The sequence below is a fragment of the Cygnus olor genome, chromosome 2 (assembly GCF_009769625.2).
Source record: "Cygnus olor isolate bCygOlo1 chromosome 2, bCygOlo1.pri.v2, whole genome shotgun sequence".
NCBI lineage: Eukaryota > Metazoa > Chordata > Aves > Anseriformes > Anatidae > Cygnus > Cygnus olor.
Genome location: NC_049170.1, coordinates 26,642,499 through 26,668,292, shown reverse-complemented (window position 1 = coordinate 26,668,292; position 25,794 = coordinate 26,642,499). Strand labels below are relative to the sequence as shown.

The 25,794-nt window shown below is 40.5% G+C and overlaps 1 protein-coding gene across 9 annotated transcripts in view; it reads right to left on the bottom strand.

Annotated features, from left to right (window-relative positions):
* Positions 1 to 25,794, bottom strand: part of DYNC1I1 (dynein cytoplasmic 1 intermediate chain 1) — a 192,323-nt gene that overhangs the window by 47,311 nt on the left and 119,218 nt on the right. For all 9 annotated transcript variants that reach the window (XM_040550237.1, XM_040550236.1, XM_040550241.1 and 6 more), the window contains 2 exons: positions 7,130 to 7,276; positions 2,679 to 2,792 (listed from right to left, as the gene is read on the bottom strand). In XM_040550237.1, coding sequence (XP_040406171.1) covers positions 2,679 to 2,792; positions 7,130 to 7,276 — 261 coding nt within the window. The remainder of the gene's footprint in view (positions 1 to 2,678; positions 2,793 to 7,129; positions 7,277 to 25,794) is intronic.

Sequence of the window (25,794 nt, the reverse complement as noted above, 5' to 3'; positions counted from 1 at the left end):
AAAGAAGAAATTGTCTGACCCAGTCACGCGATTTTGGTTTCTGCACAGGACGTTGCAAGAAGATGCAATGTCTCAAACAAGGATGCAGTGCTCCTGCCATCCCTGCCGCTGTCTGTCATGTGTTTCAGAGCAGCTGCAATGCACTGGTCTTTGCTACATCATCGTAAATCAGGCAGAGATGACAGGTGAGAATTTAAAATGTAATGGTGCAGAAACTAAAGATAATACCTTAATGGTTATACTTGCCAGCCCCAGGCTCTAATAAAAAAATACAATACCCTTCTATTTACAAACATTTTTGAAATCAGTTGTTTTTCAGGAAACACATGTAATGTCATGTGCACCTGAGGCATTTATCAGTGACATTTGTCGCTTTGCAGAACAGCATTAAAAAGTCGGGGTCATGTCATTCCTGCCACTCTAAGCATTGTTTTTCAGGGATTTTCTGAGGTAACCACAAACGTTCTCTCTAGAACCCAGCATCAAGCTACAAACCAGCAAGCATATTTTCTTTTCTTCTATTTTCTAGCTATATTTCAAAGTAAATCAGCATGCCCATTTTGCTATTTCAAGTACAACCAGCATGAGTAGTTTGCGGCTGTTGCAAGATGTGTCTGCTTTGAGCAGATTTTGTACAACCCTAAGCTTTTTGGTTGTGCAGCCTAAATGGTGTAACCCAAGAATCCACAAAGGGGCTGGATGATTTACCAATTTTCATTTGCAGCTATTTAAGTGCGTATGTTTTCTGTGTTTAAAATGCCTAACCTGCTACTCTTCTCGCTCTAAAGACTGTAGCATTTTTATCAGAAGGGATTTTTGCTGTAGCTAAAGAAAGTGGGCGTCCCTGTGGGAGGAGAGGGCTGCAAATCCACAGAGAAACTCTCGCTTGATTTATATTTTTATTTCAAATACATTTGCTTCTATTAAAAAGGCAAAATAAGACCTGGAAAATGCATTCGCAGAGCACCTGTGAGCCGTATATCTCTGCAAAAATCTTCTGGGGTGAGATCATCATTTAGTCTCTTTAGATATGCCCAGATACTGTGGTGGACTCTCTCCTGCCTGTGCCTACATGGTGGCTGTACATGAGTTCTCTGGATCTATGTCTTTGGAAACTTTCGTACTGACACAAATCAGCAACACTCTACTCCTCCCAGTTTAAAGCTATGGCATGTAGCTTGACGTCAAGTCCTGGGCCTTACTTTTCAAGACCACCATGAGCCATGCGCCAGATTTCAGCGTAATGTGGGGTGTGTTCCCAGCCTTGCTGAAAGCCAGTTTTGGAGCTGGGAAATTCCATCTGAGTAATGAAGTTCTGGAACTGAGATGTTCACAAATCGCTCACTCGAAATCTAGTGCTCCAGGAAGTGAACACATATGGGTGGGATTTATCTTTAAAATGTTTAAGTGAGAAATGGGGCAAGGGATTCAGGTGCCTAAACACAGATGTCTGGACCGTTTTAGATGCCTCCACTTTTATTCCAGAAGTGCAGTGGTTTCTCATAGTTCCAGGACACAACTACCAGACCCATAATGTTGTCTCAGAGGAGCGTGAGCAACAAGATCTAACTTTGAAGTTGGCCTCACTCTGAGGAGGGGATTAGATGGGATGACTTCCAGAACCAACTTACAGTCTAAAATTTGACAGTTCTGTAACCCAGAATATCTAAAATGGTATTTCACACCGGGATGGGAGGAACTGTCCTCTGTAAGTGCCTAGTCTCTCTTTGCATTAACTGTAAAGGGAACTCAGATGACTAGCTTGGACCTGACATGGACCTTTAAACAGATAAGATTAGGAGAGAGGAGTCCCACATTCTGTGTCAACACTGAAAAGCAAATAACTCAAGAGTAATTGCACATTAATGCATGATTAATGGATGATTAATGGAATCATTAAAAGGAGTTTCTACTCAGCATTTTGAAACAAGATCAGATCCTATGATGTTTAATAAAAACAGTAATAAAATATTTTTTTCTAAGAAAAGAGAAGTAAAAAATGAATGATAGGTTGGAACAGAAAACGTACTACTCCAAAAGATAACACTTTAAAGATGATTTCCATAGTGCCTTTTCAGCATCAGATTCTTTGTTTAGTTTCCATTATTATAATCACTAGCGGTTTGGACAATTTTCTTGGATTTCCTTTCATTTCTGATACAAAGGGGATGGGGGAGGGGAAGCAGACAATAGCAATAAACATTCCAGAGGGGGGAGTTAGCTCTGAAACTTTTGATTTGCATTGTTTTTTCCTTTGGCTACTGAAAACAGGCAACAAACTAAGCTTTCTGACTTTTGTGCCTTGGAAACGAGTGCCTAGGGTATGTTCAGCAGCAGTGCAATCTAGTCCATATTTGTTAAACAATGCTGTAGAGTAAGTACAATTTATACCACAGGCGACTTCTGTAATTACCGTGCTTTAAAACGGATTATTTCATTTTCACTTGAAACTGACCTATGTATTAACGTATTACAATAATTACATGATTTGTGGTAAAGGAAATGGGTTTTGGCTCTTAGCAGAGACTGCTGGAAGCAAGCTGTACTCTTTCAAGTGCATCCATTGGTTTTAGTTTGTATAGGATGTGAGGTTTGGCTTTTAGGAGCTATGTTCCATTAAGCAGGTATCCTGCTCTACCGAAGCTGCTTTTTTCCTGTATAGGTGAAAACAGACCCACCTGTGGAGTTGAGAGCATGTCCAGGCTCCAGGAGCACATTTTGCCATCTGTGGAGACGGTAATGAGATTGTGTGCATTCTGTGTTCCAACCACATTGACACAATACACAGGGTGCTGGAAACACATTAACACTGGAAATCAGAGAGACATTCTCACATCTTCAAAAACACATTTCTACTATTTCATACGTCACTGTAAAGAATGATTAGGTAGTCACATAATGCCTAGAAAATAGAGGACTCAGCTTTTACCAGATACAAATTTAACTTTTTTTTTTTAATTTTTAAGAGGCATGTTATGGAGGTGGAAATGTTTTCAAAGTTTCATTTTCTTCACCATAAAACAACCCAGCTGAGTAATGCTGTGAAAATACTGAATTATGTGGCTGAGATTTCACCCACAGGGACATGTATTATTCTGTTGATGGCTTCTGACACTGAAAATAACTGGCAGAAAAAGGCAAATTGTCCAAATGGAATCAAAATGAAAACTTTATTGAAGAAAGCAGCTGTGTAAAACTTGAACTTTTCCAGAATTTGGCTTGCGTGCTAAATATTTGCAAATGTACTTCAACAGAAAAATGTGAACTAGTCCATCAGCATTCTCCAGTATTGGCCAATGTACCTTTTTTTAGATCTGTCATTACAAATGTAGAGTGGCTAAATTTGGGGTGTTACACCTGGTTCGTCATATCGTTGGTCCACAGAGGCTGAATTCCACTTAGTATGCAATAATGAAACTTGGTCTATTCATTTTCCAAGAAGCCTGGTAACGTTTTGAGCCTAAAGTGTCATCTGATATCTGATGGTGACATATGAGGGATGGTTCAAGTTCAGCCATCTCCACAGTGAACAATCAGTCAGACTGAACAATGGAATTTAATTTCCTTTGACCAGTACAAGTGATAGTGATGAATTAAGAGTAAGACATATACACCAAAGAAAAACTGTGATTCTCTGGCTCTTGTGCAGGTGAATAGAAGACTTGTGTCTCCAAGAAAAAAAAAAAAAAAAAAGAAAAAGAAAAGAAAAAAAGAAAAAAAAGAAAAGCTTTTCACTAATATTTTTCTTATTTAAAGAAAATTGGGATCACCTTAAAATAGATCCCTACACAGCTTCCAAGGGAACTCCATGTAGGGTTAGAAACCTAGCGTTTGGTCCTACAGAAATGAATGACAGAACTAGCACTTATTTAAGATTCCTTGATGCTGGTCACCTCTGTAGCCAGTAATGAAAGGCGAAATCTTCAGAGCACTGGCCAGCTGCCAGGTTTGATACCAGAGCAGGCCCAGTAAATGTTCCTTCCTCTAAGTGCAGAAAGGGCACGTCTGAACGCACAGCGCGTGTGCGCACACGCCGCAGATGGACTCGTTGGCCATTGCTCCTGAAATGGTGCCTTTGCTCGGACATCACCTGTACGCCCCAGAGAGTGCTAAATCACAAGCTCCACCCTAAATGCTGGTTTTTCTCTCTCTCAGGATTGTTATGGAGCTGGTTTCCCCCAGACCATCAAATGGACATCAGATCATCCGTGGGACCCCAACCTATCCCTCATGTGTCTCATGTTATTCCCCTCCTACGACGGGCTAGCGGTGAGCTAATTACCACAGTGCTTGATATGATTAGCGCATACTGATGTGCGAAATTAGCATAGCCCTATTTCTTAATGGGTGTTTGACCTTCAGTAGGCCAATGGGCACAGGAGGGGTGGGAGGGAGCTAATGCAACCAGTGTTGCAGCTCAAATATTTAGGGGGAAGGCAGAAAGCGAGCCATGTCATTCCATCAGCACCTCTGTGTGCCAGGTCTGGCTTTAATCAAGGTTGCCAACCATCAATTTCATGCACAATAAAACTCACGGCAGAAATGAAAAGACCTAAAGAGAATGGATGAAAAAGACAACCAACTGTATGTAACAGAAAGTCTAAACAGGCTCCTTCCTTTCAAAGGGTCGCTGCCAGCTTGCTTTTATTTATTTTGGAAATGAAATCATCATGCAAAAGGGTTTTGTCCTAATTAAAATTTCCTGTTGTCCCAAGTGCAGATGTGTGGTGGGTGTGAAAGGAAATTAGTGAGTAAGCTGCGGGTAGAATTCTCTTTCCTGGTGAATCGAAGCAGCAATCAGTGAGACTAAACTGAAGGAAGGTTTAAGTCAGAGATAGCACTGTAACTATCTGTTTCAAATGAACAAAGTGAGAGAAAAAGAAGAGAAAAATCCATTTTTTCACATATGGCATAAGTACAAATCAAAAAGTGACTATTCAATTCATTTATCCAGCAGTGCACAAAGTAACATTGCCACAGTAGAGTTGTCTTAATTTAATCCTTTTACTTGGTAGCTAGGATTCAAGCCAGCCTTTTGCAACCAAGACTTCGTTTACAGTTTATGCAAGTGATTTCTATATTAACATAAAGTAAGCACTCTTTTCTTGTAAAATTTGATCACTCCTTACAAACATCATGCTTCCTCATGTTATACTGTATAAACACTTATTTATACTAATCCACGACTGCACATAAAGTGCACATCCACAACAGAAAGTAATTTATTTTTATTTGTCAAAAGCAAAACATCACATATTGTCCTATTGCAATAATAAACCCATTTTAATATATAATTCCAGGAGGTACAATTTTGTCTTAGACATTTTTGAGTGTAAACAAATTACTTCCCATTAATCTTTTCTTTTCCACTAGATTTTGAGTCCCAGTTGTTCAATTTTCAGTGATAGTCAGTTTCTTGCCATTAGTTTTCTGGTCTACTACATCTCTAAATTGCACTTCCAGGAGAGACTATTTCCTTTCATGGAGATTGAACACCATTACTGGCGATAAAATGAGCAAAAACATTAGGGAAATGAAAAGCAATGTTGAAGTTGCAACCCATGGCACAGATCATTAGATTATTACATCAACATTCATGATAGTGGAAATTTAGGGAACAATATTTGTACTGCCCGGCCCACTAAGCATGTCTGTGCACACCTGTCATTTTTTAATATGAGAGACATGCCATCATAATACTGGCCCCACACCAAATCTTTTGCTTTAATTCATATGACATGGCTTTTAGACATTGTCTTTTAACTCCAGGGATTATGTTGTCACAGTCAAGTAAAAGCTGAACCTTGATCTGCAAATTCCAAAGATAAGAATCACACAACTGTAGAAGCTGGAGGTGCAAAAGATCTATCACTTTGTCTGATCCTTCTCTCTGCTAGAACAAGATTATTATCTTTCAGACTGCTTTGTGTAGTTCAGTTTCTTATGTTTCAGGAAATCTTGCACATTTTACCACATTCTTATTACATTTTTCTCCTCTTTTCAGCTTATATTTTCTTTTCCACTTCCCACTCAGGAATGGTCCCAAGCCAGGTCCCAAGATGAGATACGTTTACCATCCACAGAGTAAACCTTCCAGCTCATACAAATAGTCTGTCTGAGTCCAAACTCTCAATTAGGAGAGCTCAAGGATGCTCAGCATCTCAGGGCAGGATGGACTGGAGCTCAGCACTATAGCAGATTGAGGACACTTTAGTAGGCCATCTAGACTTTTCTCTTCCTCCAGCAAAATATGGGTATTTTGCAATGTAAGAGCATCTTCTACTACAGATACAATCTTTGTACCATGGAGAAACTCTCTTCCTTCTCAAGCATTTTGTGCTGCTCTGCCTGTTTATCTCCCAAACATCACCAGCGTCCTGTGCCATCATCACTTTATTTGTGGATATGTTTGTGTGTTGGCAAAATGCACTTCCATGTCATTCTGTTGAAACTAACTGCCCCTCACTGTGCAAGCTCTGCTCTATGGTCCTGTCTGGAATAGAAAATCTATGTATTTCTCTACTGGAAAACAGAAGCAAACTGCCTCACAATCTTCAAAGGCACAAGTGTCTACTTACCAGACCCCGCTCATTCCTTATAACTAAGCTGACAGATATTCTTACACGAAGTGAAATAGCCAGATGATTCTAAAATAGTACAGCTACACCGCTGTGTACACCCCACAGCAGCTACAAGTTAGATCACCGTGGGTGCCTAACCTGTTTCAAGAGACAAACTTGTACAAGTAGAGAATAATAAATGATTCAAATTGTCTGCCGTGCTGGACTGACAGACACACAGCCCCTATACACCTGGCTGTCTTGCATAAGCAGTGGAGAGCAAGACTCACAGTGCCACTGTGGTGGCACGCAGGGGTCTCACTCAAGTGTTGTAACTGCTCCTGCCCTCTTCCTTAGAAAGGAGGATAATCTCCCGACCTGACAATACGAAGTGTGATGGTTTAACACAGCAGGTGACTGTACATCTCCCTCATCTATTTCTTTCCCTTCAAGGGCCAAATTTATGTTTGCATCTGTGTGGCTACCAGCACTATAGACACAACCAGATATCCCCACTTCCCTGCTGACTAATTCCTCTAAGGAAAGGATGAGGTGATTTTTATCCTTACCGTGTGAGCAGCAGCAGATAAAGGAGTTCTCTGAACTGGAGTCCTCCTGTGACTGCGATTATCCCACAACACAATTTGGCCAGAGTATGTTCCACCAACAACCAGGTTTGGGTGAAAGCGGGCAAAACAGACAGACATCACAGATGACTGGAGTAAAACAGGTAGAAAAGAAGAGAGGGGTTAGATGGCCAGTCATATTCAGTTATCCTTAAGGAAGCACGTTGTACTTAGCGTTTTGTAGTTTAGAAATCAATGCATGACTCCTATTTGCATTCCTTGCACACCAATAATTCTGCTAAACCAACAGGACACATGCAAGGAACTAATTTTGAGCCTAAAATGTGTAGTTCCATCGGTCCTAGGAAAAATAGGAACCACAGGATAAGTTTTATTGTGATGATAAATACCTGAGATACTCTCTCCATGACAGTGATAGGAAAGTGCTTCATTTCCTTTCCAAAAGTGAGAGCTTCAAGCAACCAGATGTCAAACCAACAGAGGCTCCTGCCCCACAATTTCTCAGCAGGGAGACTTCTTCCTCTATTGCTCTTCCAACTTTTAACTCTCAAACAATTTGAGATGAGTCTGTGAGAGGCCCTCCAAAGTGCACCTCGAGGTGTGGTGCCTTGAGAGCACTGGCTGACAAGCAGTGTCTCATTGTTGGATCAATGTCTGATTTCTCTGCTTCAGAAAAGCCCTTCTCTAAGGGACTCACACTTTCCTTTACACTGGTTGAGCAGAAATTCTTGAACACTTTAATGACAGCTGGGTTGCCTTTGCACATTTTCTTTTACTGGGGATGCCAAGGAGCCAGACTGGTGTAAGAGTTGCCATCTGGTAGGGTGCTCCACAAGCCAGTATGGAGATTGGTATCTGTCCCAATTACCTCCTTCAAGTCTCTTTAAAATAACATACAATATCCGAAGTCCTCTAGGGAACAGTCCCCAGAACCTTAATGTGCCAACAAGCTACAGCCAACAGCAACAAACTGTAACTCCTTCAAGTCCTCCCTTCTCTTTTTAAGGAATTATTTTCCATTTTTATATAATTGGTCCTGGTTTTGTCTCTGTTTTATGTAAATTGGAAAGCAAAAGTTACAGTATTCATATAATTTCCAGAGAATTCACATACTAATAAGGACAGTTTGCAAACAGAAGCAAATGTCATTTTTCCATGGGAAGTTTCAGTGATGCTTACAAGCCACAAAGCAAGACTTTAACTTCTGTGGCAATTGCAGTCAGAAAGTTAAATTCACTGTTAGGGGTCACATTCTTAAAATTTCATTTTCTGACTCTTTCCAACCAGTGCTGGTAACAAATCTTTGTTATAGTTCAATGACTGGATATTCTGAAGTGGTGATATTCCTATTCCATTTAATTCAGTGACAAAGGGTTAACTGTAGTACTGTATGTCAGTTGCATAAAAAGCATTGCAGACATTTAAGTAAACTTTGTTGAACTGAGAACACAGGAGCTGCCAAACTGAACTAGAGCCAGTGTCTACCTAGCTGAAGATCCTGTCTCTGGCAAGAGTAGATGGAGTTATAAAACTTTGACGTGGGCAGATGTGTGGTCATCTTGCTTTCCTATGCCTCATCATGATTTCTAGCAGCTAGAGACTGGTTTCAGCTCTTACACCAGAGATTTAATAGCCTTTCCAATAGGGTTGGAATTAATTATGCTAACTCTTGATGTTTATAACTAGGTTAATAAGAATAAAGCAAAATGTGCAGTTTAAATAGCTTTTACTGAATTCATGTGGCTGGCTGATATCCATTGTTTAAAGCCAGATTTTATGCTAAAATAACCTAGCAGAAATGCTTACATCATACAGCAATATATTCAATCCTGTATTTTTGACCTAGTAAAGCCAAGAATAATAAAATCACCAAGATGGTGACATAAGTTGCCACTACCTTTTTCTTTCCCATTTTCTCTGAATTTTCAGGGGTGTTCATTTGACATCTTTGATCCCTTCTCTTCTCTACTAAAGCTTTTCATACATTTCTCTGATGTTATATAGTCTAGTATCTAGTGACTAGATGATTCGTATATATAATTGTTTGTTTCAGTCCATATGTATCTAGGCACTTAAGCGCAATAATATACTATGGTCAGCTGCAGCAACAAATGGTAGGTCCCAAGCACCACTTCCAAAAGGCCTATTAGCTTTACAGATAAGAAAAAAAAAACACCACCTTTTGTTAACAGTACTTTGGTACTGCTAAGAGGGACTTAAAACTCAGCTACAATGCAGCTGCCATCCGGTTTCCACAGAACCCCCATACATTATAATTAAAACGACCCTACAGCAGATGTTCTACATTTTATCTCTTTGTTTAATGGCTTCATGAGTTGTTTTAATCAACCCCGCTCATTCCTTATAACTAAGCTGACAGATATTCTTACACGAAGTGAAATAGCCAGATGATTCTAAAATAGTACAGCTACACCGCTGTGTACACCCCACAGCAGCTACAAGGCTCCACATGTATTTTAAGAAACCCCAACTCAAACAGTCGTTCCACAACAAAGTTCTCAGTTTGTCCGAAACAAACTTTTGGGAGACTCTGAAGCCAGGCAAAGTAGCCAAGTGGACAGTGTATTTTTAAATGCTGTGTTTTCATGGTTAGAATGTTTTTGAATTCAGAATCCCAGAACACAGTCGAATGGTCAGGATATAAACTGCTAAAGTGTGTTTTTCATAAAGTTCAAAAATAACCTACAGACATGACATGGACTTAAGCCCTCTGCACTGCTTCTAGTTTTACTTGTTCCAAAGTTGCTCGCATTCTTCAGCTGATGAAATGTGCACATCCTTTTAATTATGGCAATATTATTTTTCTACTGAGGAAAAACTTCTGTCAGATATTAGAATTTAACAATTTAAGGACTCCACTCCATAGCACTTAATAAAGTGATTATTTTCTTAAAGTTAATGGCAGTACGCAGATGAGTAAGGGCTGTAAGATCCAGCCCATTCATTTAAGAACTTTAAAAGCATTAATTTCTTAGCTTTAATGGGAGAGAGCGGCAGACAGGTCTCCAGTCTGTCTGAACAGCTCTGTGCTCAAGGAGAGCAGCAGAAACCATTCCCTGTAAGACTCTTCTGCCTCCAGGCTGCGTCTTGATGCAGATTCAAGCAGTCTTGCTCCCCTAAAACAGAGTTTTGCCATTGACTTCAAAGGGGGAAGAACCAGCACATGGTTGGGTTATAAAATAACAGTGTATCCTTCTTTGCACTTCTTCCACACCTTTCTAGGGAAATCTCACAGCACTTTCCAGTAACAGTAAAGCTTCCCAGTTTTCCAATGGGCTATATTTTACCTGCTGTATTCGCGTAGTTAACGTATTGCACAGGACAGAAGCAGCTGGTTTCTCAGTATATGGCCACAGTGCAGAAAGAAATTTAAGAGGGGTCATGTCAGAAGGAAATTCCTCTCGGAGTTCTGTGTCCACAGTACAAAAGCAGCATGTAGAATAGGGGGTAAACACCAGGGTCTTTTCGTGGGTGCCACTGAACATCTGTCTGTAAGTTGTTGTCAGCACCCTCTAGAGCCCAGAAAGCCCCAGTGCTTGGTCACCTTCATTTTTCTGAACTGCTTTGTGCAGTGAATCACATCATTATCCTCTTTAGCTTAACGCTCTGGTGTTTTCTCCCTCTATGTAAATACAGTCTACTGGGTTTAGCTTCCTCTGCCTCTCCTTAGCTTTACCAACATCCCCACCAAAGCACTTCTGGCACTTCTGGTTTTGTGATTTTCCATCCAGCTTTTCTACTCCTTTATCCTAGTGATGGCTTTCCGTTGGGTGCCACCATGCTTGTGCTGCTGCCTGTCCGCAGAGGTGAGCAGCTCTCACACAACCCAACAAGCAGGTCTGAATTAGCTGCAGGTCAGAGTAATGCCTGGGCAAAAGGAGAGCCAGGCCCAGGCTGATACGCCTGAGATTGGTGCTGGGCAAAGAGGTGATCCCACCTCCCAGGTGCTAAAGCTTCTGCTCCCAGCTGTGACACTGAGCTTTGAAAACGTAGCTTAGGAAACAGATCATGGCATGGCCCTGCTCTCGTCTCAGCAAAGAGAGGGCGGTTCTCAGAAAAATAAACGTTATGCATCCCTTCCAGAGGCCTGAAGCTGGAGTGAACAAGGCAGCGTGTCCCAGTGGCCTTCGTGGGCAGTTGTCTCACCCTGTATGGGGAGAAGTGGCGGTGTGGTGGCTTTGTTCAGCCACCTTCGCCTCCTCCCACCATGCCGATGCACTCGATTGAAACAGGCCCCAAGCCCTCTTCAAGTGGCTGGCAGAGCTGTTTTTTATTTTAGAGCCTTAATCCAGCCCAGATTTGGATTAATGACGGCACATCCCTTCAACCACAGATACACATGCTCAGGACAGTCATTTAGATTTTCCTTACTGAGAAGCCTGACCTCAGTACCCACATCTGATGTGCGCAAGGCCCCAGAGACTCAGCTGTCTGTGCTCGTGTCCATAGATGCGGATGGCACTCTGCCCAGCCACCAGTTGAACAAGTTCACAAGGACCTGGGTGCTAAACAATAATGACTTTAAATAGCCAACAACTACTGCATTCAGCGAGACCTCTTCTGCAGGAAACCACCCCCGTAGGCAGCGTTGCCATACTGGTGCCATATGACTACACTTGACACCAGATGGATCTCCAGACAATACTTTGTCAGTGGGAAGAAGAGACCGGAGGAGTTCACAGGCATTTCTAGGCTCCAGAATACCAGGTTATATTGCAGCAGGCACTCAGGAAACTCCTGGGTAGATTTTTTTAGCTCAGCAAACACATGTGAAAGAGCACTGCAGTCTGTGGCACGCTACTACAGGTCAGTCTAACACAGACAACAGCAGGCAATAAAAATAACTGCAGCCGAGTGCTGCAAAGCCTGTGATGAAGAAGCAGATCAAGCTTCAGGGAATTAGCTTTGAGGGACTGAGAGCACAGGGACAAAGCTGTGGTACTGTTGTTAGCAAGAACCATGCAAAAGTGCCAGACCCCTAGTACTTTATCTAAAGGAACTAAAGAATAGAGACTGAACCTTTGACCACCTATGCCTCCTCTCCCGAGGAATAAATAAAGACAATAATTTACATTATTTACATAATTTTCTCCTAACCCTTTGCTCTCACAACAGCTCATCAAGTAGAGCATTTGAAGAGTCTAAGCAGAGTCCCTCTGAGAGTTGCCACATCTTCTGACCAGGCAATCAGGAGACTGTCTTCTCATGCCTACATGAGAAGACACTACACACACTTATACAATGGCCCCAGAACAGATACAGATGATATACCTCAACTGCACAGGTGGATTAAAATCATCATCTAGAAACAAAGCAGCAACTGAGATACTAAATAAAATCCTTTTTTCTTGTCAGACCAAGGACTGAGAATCAGAGTGGAAAAGCAGCGGTATCAGATCAGAACACTGGTTCCTCTTTTTAGCATCCTATTACAATGAAAGAAGGTGTGAGATACCTTGAAAGAGACAATTCTCAGTTGACTTTGCCCTGGCTACTGAGATAGACGGATTTGTACACTGACATGAAGCCTACGTGCCCTCCAGAAGTCTTACTTATTTTTAGTGTCAGCTATTATAATTCTGGATATATCTGTTTCACATAAGTGTCTAAGTATAATTATGAGATAATAAGCAAACGGTAGAGAGGATAATAAAATTGTTTTTCCCAGTTAAGTTTGAAAAGTTACCTAAGATATGATTTCTGTGTATAGAAACCTTTAACAAAGAGATTAATTCTAAATTCCAAAGGCTTTCAGTTCCAAGATACTCTGTATTACTTCCCCTGACTCTCTTCCTATTGAACTATGAAATAGCATCTGAAAGATTTTGTGCCAGAGACTATCTGTGGTACCGTATAAAATTTGGCTTCTAGTAAAAATAAAATAAAAGCAGTTGACATCCTTCACATATTTAAAAAAATAAATAAAACCAAAGAAACACTTCTTCAAACCAAATGTCAAAATCCTGTTTAATTAAAAAAAGGAAGTTTATACTTGGTTATGGTGTGCGTTGACATCTATCCCTTTGATTTACAAGAGTATGGACTGGAAAGAACAGATTGCTTTATTCAAGGGAAAGAAAAGAGGGAGGGGGGCCCAGTGTGACAGGAAAGAGTGTAGGCTGTATTAACTTCAGTGCTTGTTAAAACATGAAGGATTAATGGTAGAAAGGGAGGGAAGAATTGTGAATGTCTCCAGTTTAGGATCTTCAAAAATGTTTGGGGATTCTAAGAATGTCTCACCCGACCACATGAAAGCTGCACAGAGAGACGCAGCCACACGACTGCTCTAAATCCAAAGCTGGTATTGCTCCACTTATACCATCAAACCGATAGAGCTGAAATGTAGCCACAAATTAAATTTATTTTTATTGAAAAAGTACTAAGTCCTTAAAAAAGAAGGGAAAGAGTATGTCAGGAAACACAGCTCCTTCTTAGCTGAGTTTACAGGGTAGGTAAGTCTGACATCTAACCTCAGTGCTGACGTCTGAGCATTGCAGCAGAATAAGAGCGCTCTGCCCAAGTCTGCAGAAAGGCAACATCCAGCCTCGTGCCTGCCTTTTTCAGCAGGGCAGAAAGCTGAGCCTTTTACTTTCATCTCTGTAACTGCAGGTTCAGCCTGAGTAACTACAAGAATAAAATAATCAGAACAAAGTCCTCAATCTGCCTTGCCAAAAGGAAGTCTGCACTTCAGCTCTTTTGGAAAGTGTATTTGCTAATACTGTTCATTCAGTGGTGTTGCAATGACTCAGAAAAGTAGTGAGACTGTTTGCTGTATTGAAAAAGCAGATAAACATGATGCTTTTCAAATGTGATAGGGGGAGATTCTGCCCGTGTTTATCCATGACTGCAACAACAAATCAGTTTGATAATCCTCAATTACTACATATACATGCAATCCTAAGAATACAGTCTTTGCTGAATATATTTTATTAGAGCAAGGATTAAAGAATTAAAGCCTGGAGAAATAAGGAGCACATGAAATTGGAGTGTTCCCCTCCCCCCCACCCCCCCCAACTGATTACATGCTAAGTACTCAGTTTGTCTGTTTTCTCTGACTAGGACCTGGCTGCTTATCAAATTGCAGGGTCAAATCCTTAATGTCTGTATGCACGTGCATTAAATGGAGAGGAAATCACTTCCTTGGCTTGCCTGTTTTATTTAGGCTAAGATACTCTGACTGTTATACAACAGCACTCTTAATTATTTTGATGAGATTATTCACAAGTCTTAAGTGAAGGGTCTGAGATTGCTTTGTTACAATGGGTTTGTAACAAATTTCTTTCAAAGGTATCTCAGTCTGGTTAAGGCCTCTAGGATCTAACACATAATAGCATTACATGAACATTTTTCTTGGCACACAGGTCCGAAATGCCACTTGGTAAGAAGCAGTTCTTACTCTGAAGAAGGTTCAGTTGCTTTCTGCAAATACGTGTCTGGTGGCAGAATTTTCCTATCACCTAAAAGAAATCCTTTAGAAATAAGTCATCATGTACATGAGACAAACAACAGAAGTTGTCTGGTGTGTTTAAGTTTCTACTGACACTTTTGATTGTAGTGATCGCTGTTTTCACACAGTGGGAAATTCCAAGAGATTTTAAATATAAAAATCTTTGGTGAATTGCAGCTTGAGTGATTTTCTAGTGATGAAACTTCCTTAGCGTTGTGCTCACATTTACTGTTATTCGCTTTGACTTCTATTTGAAAAAACATCTCAAACACAAAAGGTGTCCATCCACTCCCCAGCTAGTTGGTGACACAACATATTTATTTAGCTGCTGCAAGTGCTCTGGAAAATCCCATTGCCTGCCTTTCTCGTTGTCTTTAGGCACCTAACCACATTTGTAAATCTGGATCATAATCATTGGAACATAAATCAATGTCTTAACAGTTTCTGTCTGTCAGCGGCCAAAATTCAGATTCACCAACTATCAATTCCCAACTATATTTCATTGCTAATTCAGGGCAAGATATAAGTCTTTTATTTTCTACTTGTATGCTCTGCTATGGAGAAAGTACACAGTTTTCCTTTCAACAGTAATGTCAGGTTACTATTGTCAGACATCCTTTTTTTTTTTTTTTTTTAATCAGCAAAGGACTTATTGGACTGGACTTTGAATATTAAAGGACTGTTTATAACACAGATAGCTACCCTGAAGAAAAAATCTCAACCAAAGCATGAAAGCACGAACTCCATCTTTCTCTAGTAATGACCACCCTCCCATGGAAGTGGCAATGCAAGCTGCACATTAGCTCAGTTGGGTTTGGATTTCATCTGGTTCAGAAGATCAGTAAAATAAGTTACAATGAACTGTCTGCAGTAATTCATAAGGGGACAATAACTGAAGTCAAACAAAACATTTTACATTTGACTTTTCAACTCCATTGAAATGCTTAATTCTCCATTCCCCCCAGACTCTAAAGAAGTATGCTTAAGGACATGGTTTTTGCACAATTTTATGGATGGTTCAACTAAGACTCCAGCAACAACTGTAGCAAATATCCCTAATGCTATGCACTGTCTTGAAAACTATACCCTATGTACAGCCTGATGTGTATATATTAAATCTATTGTAAGTACATGCTGATAATATAATAAAGAATGAAAACTGATGCTTTCCAGATCCCTTTTCATTCTCTTTAGCACTCCTATCGGCAAGCAGGGCAGAGATTGCAGTGTTCAGTGCCAGATGGTTCTGAAAAAGGCAGTGTGTTAAGTATAGGACAAGTTTTCAAAAGCCTTCTCCATCTGCGTGGCCTTAAAGCGCAGATTGCATTTCCACGCATTATTATTCATGTGTGTGGATGGCAGAATAGAGATGATAAGAAAAGAGTCCATGGTGGAAAAAAAAAAATAAATAAATAAAAGGAAGAATTTAGTTTAGCCTATTTTGGTTGATATTCATTATCTTATCCTAGTGGTTTTAGAGTGGAACAGTATTTTAAGCACTGCAAAATGAATGAGAGGGCTTGAAAAACACATACACAAAATAGCACACAAACCAAAACCTCCAAAGTGTTGCAGCTAGGCAACTCCAGGCAAAAGTATCTGCAAAGCTGAAGTGACTTCTACCTTGCAAATGCCTGCAGAACTTGGCTGGGAAGGACAAGTTCAGGAGTTCTGGTCACTTTTTCTGAGTTACTTCTGAATACTCTCTAATATAAAACACAGATATACCCTTGGCAGCTCAGCCCCCTGCTCACAAGGTGTCCCAGCCACCAGGCTAAAGACTCCAGCTTCTTGCAGCTCCACGCTTCCTTTCCCCAGAGTCTGGTTTGTGTTGGGACCGCAGCTTGGCTGCAGCAGCAAGCTTGAGGATGCCAGCCCAGGGTACTCCCCATCTTGCACTATGCAAAAGCAGAAGAGAACCCCCAGAGAGTGAAGTATGGGCTAGGATTGCCTGGCATCCTGTTGCCCTACAGGGGCAGAATGTACCAGGATGTCCATTTCCAGAAATTTCTGGCCAAAAAAAAAAAAAAAAAAGAGGTACCACTGGATAAATACCAGTTATTCCTATGCTTTCCTATTAGCATCATCTCAGCGATATAGATGGCCTAAGTAGGTTAGGTTCAGCCCTATATTGGCAGTGTTTTGCCTAAGCAACACTTTATTTGCTCATATAGCTTGTTCAAGTCTGCCCCTGTGCCTAACTCTCAGGATGGATAAAGAGACTTTAAGCATCTTTCAACATTATTTTTTATTAAAATCAATATGAACTGACACAAAACACTTTGAAGGCAATGGAAGGGTTCCTTCCCTTCAGTCTTCATGTGGACCAGATTGCATCCTAAGCCATTGACCTCTTGTACAACTGTAGCAAAGAAAACTGCTCTCGATGTCTGCCAGCTCATCCTTTAATGTATTCTGGACTCTCCTCCTCACAGAGAAAGCAAAACAGATGATCACTTGATGGCAAGTTCTGGAAATATCAGAGTTGGGCTTTACAGAGCACACAGAAGTACCAAACTCCAGACTCGGAGAATAGGAATAGAAATGAGTTATTCTTGAGCTGTGATGGTAGCTTGGTTGTTTCTACGGCAGCAGTTCCCCAAACCACGCATGCGATCAAACTACACGAAACCAGAGATGGCTTAGAAGCCAGTACAAATGCTGCAATAACACTAACCTACAACTCATCCTGTGAAGCTGAGCATCACAGTCACAGCTACTTACAGGAGAGCTGCAAATTATTCTCAAATTGCAAATAAATCTTAAGGGCAGCACTCAGTCCGCCCACCCTCTTCACCCCCAGCAAATGCACAGGCCGCGAATACCCAGACACAGTCAGAAGGCTGAACACACCACACCAAGAAAACTTCAGGGCCCCAGCTGAAGGAAGAACTTCTCTATATACTTAAGTCCATCTTGTGTCATGAGGATGTTTATCCATGAACTTCACTGTAGATAATTCTTCTAAGTCCCTTGTGACTTCAGTGACTCTAAAGCCCACTCAGAGACAAGCACATTGGTAAGTGCTTTCCTAAACAGCTTTTCTTCATTAGGGACTTCAGAGAGCCAGTGACATCCTTTCAGGAGGAAGAAAAGAGGCTCTCACATTCATCTGATCCCTGTAAGATTTTGTAAAATTAGAGACAGTCAAGGCCCAGCTGACTTCTGCACAACGTCAGAGTTACAGTGAGGGGAAAGGGAACGTGAAACATCAGAGACAGAATCATTCAGTTGCCAAGGGTGGAAGGCACCTCTGGAAATTGTCTGGTCCAAGCCCTTGTCCAGAGCAGGGTCACCTAGTTCAGGCTGCTCAGGACTGCATCCACTCCGGCTTTAATTCCCACCATGGATGGAGACCCCAGGACATCTGCAGGCAACCTGTGCCGGTGCTCAGTCACTCTCACAGTGAAGGATTTTTTTCTTATGTTTAAAAACAATTTCCTGTATTTTGAATTGCACCTGCTGCCTCTTGTCCTGTCACTGGCACTGAGGAGAGCCTGGCTCCATCCTCTTTACTCACTCACTAGACACATTGATGAGATACTTCCAAGCTTTCTTTTCTCCAGGCCAACAGTCCCAGCTCTCTCAGCCTCTCCTCATATAAGAGATGCTCCAGTCCCTTTATCATTTTTGTGGTCCTTTGCTGGACTTGCTCCAGTTTGTCCATGTCCCTCTTGCACTGGGGAGCCCAAAACCAAGCAAATCTGGACCCCTCTCACTTCTCAAAGATACTACAAGTCTTTGCCTGAGTGGAGCTTTGCCCGACCACTTTTTTTCCAGCTTAAGGCTATGAGGTAAGTTCAGTGGGAAGTCCTAAGGGAGCAAAGGGACAACAGTAAATCTTATTTTACTTGTTCTTAAGCAATTGGCATTTTGTACTCTGCAGTCTATGTCACTTGGGCAAACTTCTATCAGTTCATTGTCAAAATAATTACAGTAATCTTTTCTTATCTTTTTGATTTAATTGTAGCTTCTACTGAAGACTGACAGGCTATTATATTTGCCCAAATCCATCACTTTCACTGATGTATCATTTATAAGTAGTGTCACTGCATAATTGGAAATAATTGAAAATTAATTAAACATTGCACATAGATATGAGGATTGAGACTGAGAGGCACAGGTAAACAGCTATCTAGTGGAAATGCAGAAGACACCATAGGCAAGTCAACGTTTAAGAACAAGGGTGAGAACAGTTGCTTCTGCACTGTTCCTGTCTCCTACAGTAAATTCCTGTACCAATTCTGATTACGAGTAGCTTGGCTCTGCACCAAGCAGAGCATTAGGGAGAAGCTAAGGCCGTGTAGGAATACAAGACTATGTCCCATTATACACCCAATTTGTAATCCCCCTTTCGCCAAACACACCTTAGTTTCATGAAATTTCACATCCCACTTTCCTCACCTGCAAGGTCCCGCTATTTGGTTGGCCCATACAACAAACCATGAAATTTTCACAAAACACTTCACACAGGCACTTGTTTCTAAGAAAGGCTCATTTTTTACAATTGCCATTATAGTGACAGCAAATGTAGCATCATTATGCAGAGCAGTGCTCATACAGTAAGAATTACCAAGTGGGCTGACGGAGACTCCCCTTTTTGCTGGTTTCCAGAAGACTCTGCCCCATGTGAAAAGTCTTCCAAGGATAATATCGGTATCGCAGCCAGTCAGCACGTGCTTCTACTTTCCCTTTGTGGGAAGCATGGAGTGTTTATCATCATTAAATCGATGTTGCCTGTATACAAAAGTTCTTTTCAGGGAACTACTTGTCAGTAACCCAGCCGTGGGGGCAGAGGGCGGAAAACTGTTGATTTTAGACCTAAGGCAGAGGACAGTTGTATCCCAGGCTGTAATGACAGATTCCTTGGTTTGTGGAGCCTTTCACAGCACTTTAAAAGAGTAGCTGTTTTATATTTTGTGCCAGCTAACACAGAAAGAGGCTTCACTCCTCACATAGAGCTCCCACAGAGACAAAAATCATGAGGTGAAATAATTTTCTTGAATTTGGACCAAATGTACTCTTCCTTGCACTGAGAACAGTTAGAGAACCCAAACAGAAAAGTCATGTCTATGGCTGTTTATCTATCATTTATCTATCATTTGCAGTGCAGCTAGGGAATTGCATGGTATTTTATATCCTTTATGGAAAAAATTCTGTGGAAGGATCCCTGTTACTTAGTGATTTCACATCTGATCCCACATTTCTTGTGCACCCCAAACTCATTCAGCACTGGGAGTTTCAGGTACACATAAAATGTAATGTTCGCATCAACAAAGGAAAGTTATGTTCTTTTTTCTCTTCCTTTCTCAAAATATTTTACACCAGGTCATGTTAAAATGTAACCATAACAACAACTACTAAACTATAAAACACCCTCAGGAACAATTGCAGGATTTGGTGATTTTTTTCCTGCCATTTTGGGATAGTATGACAAATTTGCATTTTTTATCAACAGACTTTTTCAAAATTTTCAGTTGAAGGAATAATGTCATGTGTTTGTGAGTATCAATAATCTAAGCCATCTGCAAAGGAATGGTTTTGCAAAGGCATCTCTTTCAGGACACTGTGGATTTTGTCACTGCTTGAGGTTTTGGCAAACCATCAATATCACTATAATTTTCTCTTATGAAATATAGTTTTTGACTGAGATCTTTTTTTTTTTTTTTTTCCTTAGCTAGCTAAAGTTTAAAAATACTGCATGTCTAACTCTGCAAATTCAAAAGTTAGGTTTTCTGCAAATGGCATCATATTTGAATACTGTGTATTAGATGCCAGTAATTCAGAAAGGTACAATGCAAGTTATCAGTGAAATAGAGAGACTTTTTAAAAAAAGAATGCCTGCCGTATCAAGAGAGGCCAACACTCTTGATATTCGTGTCTTGTATTTGTCTCTTGTATTTAGTCTGAAAGGAAGAATGTGTGAAATTGAAGAAGAGAAATAGCATATTTAAGGACAGATATGTTACAAATCACTACTTTAAAATATACAAAAAGCATAACACTAGCTAGTTAGTGCTAGTAGTGACAGCATATCATTTAAATGTATGACACTCTACCCCCTCCAAAAAAGGCTTAGAAGCAGGATCCACCTAAAATTTTCTATCCAAAAAAAGAGGAAATATTTCACTTCCTAATTATTTGATTCATAATTGAAATCTTCGTTTCAAACGAGGATGATCTATGGTAAGCACTGCTCTAAGCAAAGGAGCATTCTGTTGCCAGCAGACTTTGTATGTGTAAATACAGTCCTCGAGTAATTCAGAATGTTAATTACTAATAGGGAAACTGCACCTACCTTTTGTATGCAGTCATTTCACAGACTGATGGGATATGGCATACAATTATGTTGTTATAATGCACACACTGGCTTTGATGGGAGTGTTGCTTTTCAGGGTTCTGCACAAGGTAACAATAGATCAAAGTCATCATGGAAAAAAACAGCTTTGCTAAGGGTTAGGAAAGATAAAGGTGAGTACAAGGGAAGGCGCACAACTCCGTGGATTCAATTCGCATCCCTTCTATTTAAATACTGATGCTTAGCTTCTCTCCAAAAAAGGTTTCCTTCTCCCACTCCTACTGTGAAAAATACTAAGCTTTGGTTTTGTGTGGAAACAAAGTCAGTTTTAAGAGAGATTAGTATTAAAAGGCTACATGGAAAATACGGCATGCTTTTTCTTGAGCTGCACATGCCAGCAGATAACCCATTAACAGCTGTAGCGTTTCAGCAATAAAGCAGGACTCGGGGCTCACCTGGGGCATTTCGTGCTGGCGATCTCAGGACTGGATAAGACGGTGGCACCCAAGACAGAACATACATTTCCAGCTTCTTTTCTGTCCTCCACCAGTGATGTCTGTGAGTGCAGTAGTATCTGGGAGACAGGAGACTGTCTCTTGTATATTTAGTCCTGTTTGGCTCCTCTACAGAGAGGCTGAAGGCAGCTCTCTTCTCTCACCTGAGAGCATGAAAAGCTTTTTCCAAAGACTACATTCATCCTTTGGTTGTGTGGGTGTAACTTCTACTGACTCACACACAATCTCTCTACAAGTACTGGAACAGCAATCTCAGGCCAAACAATAGTTATTTTTAATCACCAAAGGCTAGAAGTGGTGTAAACTCCAATAACCCGAAAAAGGAGGAAGAATCTAAAACAAAAGTCTAAAAGGACAAACGTGGGCTCTTGTTTACTGAAATCCTCACAGTACAAACTCTGCTCTGCACTCCTGTGTTCCAGTCTGGACAAACACAACAGGACAGAGAAAAAAAAATAAAATAAGAACAAATATTTCTTGTTCTTATTTTTATTCTTTAAAGTAAGAATAAATATATCCTTCTATTGCTAGCTCTAGTTGAAACTGTTCTCCCCAACAGGACAGTTAGAAATTTCCCAAAATTTAAATGCAAAATGGTGCACCTATTCATCTGCATGAATTATTACAGTGTGCTGATGACCATAGACACGAGTGTAACAGCAATGATGTGTTTTGCAGAACAGGCAGAGAAGAGTTCTACAAAAGTCATCCTACCAACGGTGCAAGGCAAGAAATGAAACAGGAATGAAAACAAAACAACTTCTGTATCTATGAAGAAGCTTGATTTTCCACTCTTTTGGTATTTGTTACAGAAATTCTCCACCAAATTTGGATCCCTGGGCCCTGGAGCACTACCAGTATGAGAGCTGTCCCAGCATCTTCACAGGCAGACATTCAGAGGTCCACTTACCAGAGAACCGCTACAAAACCAGGCAGAATTCACTTCACATTTAGGATCATAGAATCACAGGATAATTCAGCTTGAAAAAAATCTCAGGAGATCTCTAGTCCAACATCCTGCACAAAGCAGGGTCAGCTGTGAGATTAGACCAACTTGCTCTGGGTTTCATCCAGCCCTGAAGAGACAACAATGGAGGCTGCACAACCTCTCTGGACAACCTGCTTCAATGCTTGACTGTCCTCATGGGGAAAAAGTTTTTCCTTACATGCAATCTGAACCTCTCTTCTTCCATTGTTTCTTGTTCTCCTACTGTGCACCAAGTTTCAGTGATAATTCATGAAACCCGCTTTTCCTCTGTAAATGTTTGTTGATGAAAAAGCCTTTTCCAAAGTAGTGTCTTTCCAAAGGCATCTAAATCCCACATGAAACTTAGGTAGCAGGAACAAAATGAGTAAATCTTTGTGGAAAAACAGCAATATAATTATCACCAAAAATGCTTTAGTTTTAAATATTCCAAGCATACCCTCTTAACAATTATATTTGTTGTAATACTTTCATAATTTTAAAGTTGTGGAGGGACTGACCTCTGGCTTGGCCTCCACAGAGAAGGAAACTCAAGGACTAGAAGAAAAGGAGGATATTAGTCATACATGCTGTTACCTCAGCCTGCTCCACACACGAGCTTCGTGGATTTGGGCACTCAGCACCTTTAGGAGGCAGGCTGCTGGAGCAAAAAGCACATCTGAAGGAATTTATGTTGATTTTGAAAGAGCAGACAACAACAAAGGAACCAAATCAGGAAAAAAAAGGCAACTCTGGCCAACATCAGCCACTAAATACAGCCCTTCACTTACCTCAGTGCATCTAATTCTAAGATACACATTTCTGACTCCATCCATTCAGTTGAAAAGGGAAAGACCACACCAGCATAAGCAATGAAGAGTGGTCAAACACATAACTTAATGACAGTGTATAGAAGCCACTACAAAAAAGCCAGGGGAGAATGAAACATTTTGCGGTGCGGTTGCGTGGCTGATTTCTGTACCCAATCCACCAATATTTTCCAAGCATGGACAGCTTTTCTTGAAATTAAAATAGAAAACACAAGTCCCATATCCCACAAAAAAAAAAAAAAAAAAAGAAAAAAAAAAAAACCTGACAGTTTAGTAATGAGGTGGAACCAACCAAGTAAATCTGACTGCATGGCATTTTAGGAAAAGGACAGAAATAGCTGCAGCTATTAAAAGTGATATACTGCTGAAATCTTTTTGTGATTATGCTAAAAGTCGATCTGACTCCTTGAGAGAGCTCTTAAATGGTTACTGCTTCCTTAAATGAAAGCTACTTCACATATGCTCTCCTTAAAAATACGCTGAATGGAGTTACTTCTAAGTGTCAGCTTTGTACTTCTCACTGCACTTTAGAGACATTTGCAAAAGTCATAGCTGAGAAAGAGGGAATTAATATATCAGGAAATAATCTAAAATAAATCAAAATTATGTAGTCTTTTATTCTTTTTCTTGTTGTTTTCAACATTACAGTGGTTGTAAGAAAGCAGAGCTCATTAACCTTTCCAAATACAATGCAAAGTCCTCCAAATGAAAAAGTAAGATTCAAATTGGTTTATTTGCATGACACTAATATCTACAGCTGCATTGCTCTACCCCTCCTTTTACGAAGTGATGGATGTTTGAAGCTGAGATCCAGATAACTCATCCAACTTTAATAACCCCTCTTCAGCTCCAGAAGAAAGGAAATGGTTTGTAATACCTTAAAGTCCCCTAGAACCACTGATTATTTCTTTCTCTTTTGTCTTCCATCCCTGCAGACCAGCTCTAACCCAAAAGCTAGCAAATCTGGTATAACAGCAGTGCTGTACCCATGCTTATAGGCCCTGCCAAGAGGGAGAGTATAATAGCTTAAACTTCAGCTAGTCAGCTTAGGGCAAAGACAGATGGAGTTCTCATTTGCCTCACTCCACCAGAGATGTTGATGCAAACTTTTAGATACTTCTTTAGGACAGTTTGGCTTAGAAAGCTTAGATCAGCCTCCCAAGAAACTGGAGCAACATCATGGGCAGAGATGACCAGTAGTACATAAACAAGGAGCACTGTACTACAAATAATCCCCATAATTAATGGGTAATGTAAATTTTTATTTTATTTTATTTTTAGTGAAAAAACACAAAAGGGACATGTAAGCACTTATTAAGAGAGTAAGTTCTTCCATCAATCAATAATACAGGAACAATCACACCCCAGGCCAGCCCCGTGCATTGCATAGATCGATATAGGATTGAGCACATGTTGAGTCATATCATCAATAACCCTGCCATACTATTTTCGTCACCCTCATCAAAACGCAGACCAACAGTAGCTGAGAGAAGCAGTGTGAACTACTGCTTAAAATTCTCCCACCAAACGGAGGGAGAGTCAATGTGATTTCCATGTCTTTGCTGGAATTCATTCCCTCTCTGGATACTGCCAAACCAACCCAACCAGGCATGACTCATCCACAGGGTTTCATAAAGTGCTTCTCAAAGGGTTGGTTTTTGCTTTTGGAATGCACTGCATTACACCAAGAGTTTGTGATGCTCCAGCGTGCGGGAAGAGGACATCCCTGACTTTTCCCTACAAGGAAATTCCCAGTCTGCACTCTGCAGCATTAATGACACGCTCAATTTATTCCTCACTACCTAGGGAAAGCATCGAGCATTCATTCCTTTGGCAAATGATATCACCCTTCTACTTTGATTATGCTTCCGAGACAACATTTTTCTGCTTGCATAGGAAAACAAATGAACAAATTGCCCAATCCCTCACTCTTCCTTGCTTTCCCATTTCTAACCTTGTGGTAAAGAGATGCATGATGAGCTAGAGAGGAAAAAATCTGTGGGACTCCCAGCTAAAATACTGGCAGCACATCACTGGGTAAAGTAGAAATATAAAAAGCTGAAAAAGGGCAAAAATAAAATGAGTAGAAGAAAAGAAATATTCCACAAGATGAGAGAGTAGAAACCAATAGGACTGTTTTGTTTAGAAAGGATTTGATAGATCATATGACAATTTACATGAATTAATGAGTAAGATAAACAAGTCCAGTTGGCTGATAGTAACTTTTTCCCTTAATACATACTAACTAGAATTGAAGCCACTATGTGTGGCACAGCATATTGTAGCACTACAAAATTTACTACCACCTACGCAGCATTAATGAGCACGATATTACTTCAAATTGGGCAAGAATTTTGTAACAGTAACATCATTATTGACAACAGCTAAGATAAACATTCAGAGAATACATCATCCCTCACACTTAATGACTGAAATCAATCATTTTGCTGATTGGAGTTAGGAAAAAAAACCTATCATCATCAATAGATTTTTGTATCATTGCCTGCCATGGCTGATAGACAACTTCAGTAGAAGCCTGTAGGTTCTGGCAACTTTCAATGAAGGCACTAGA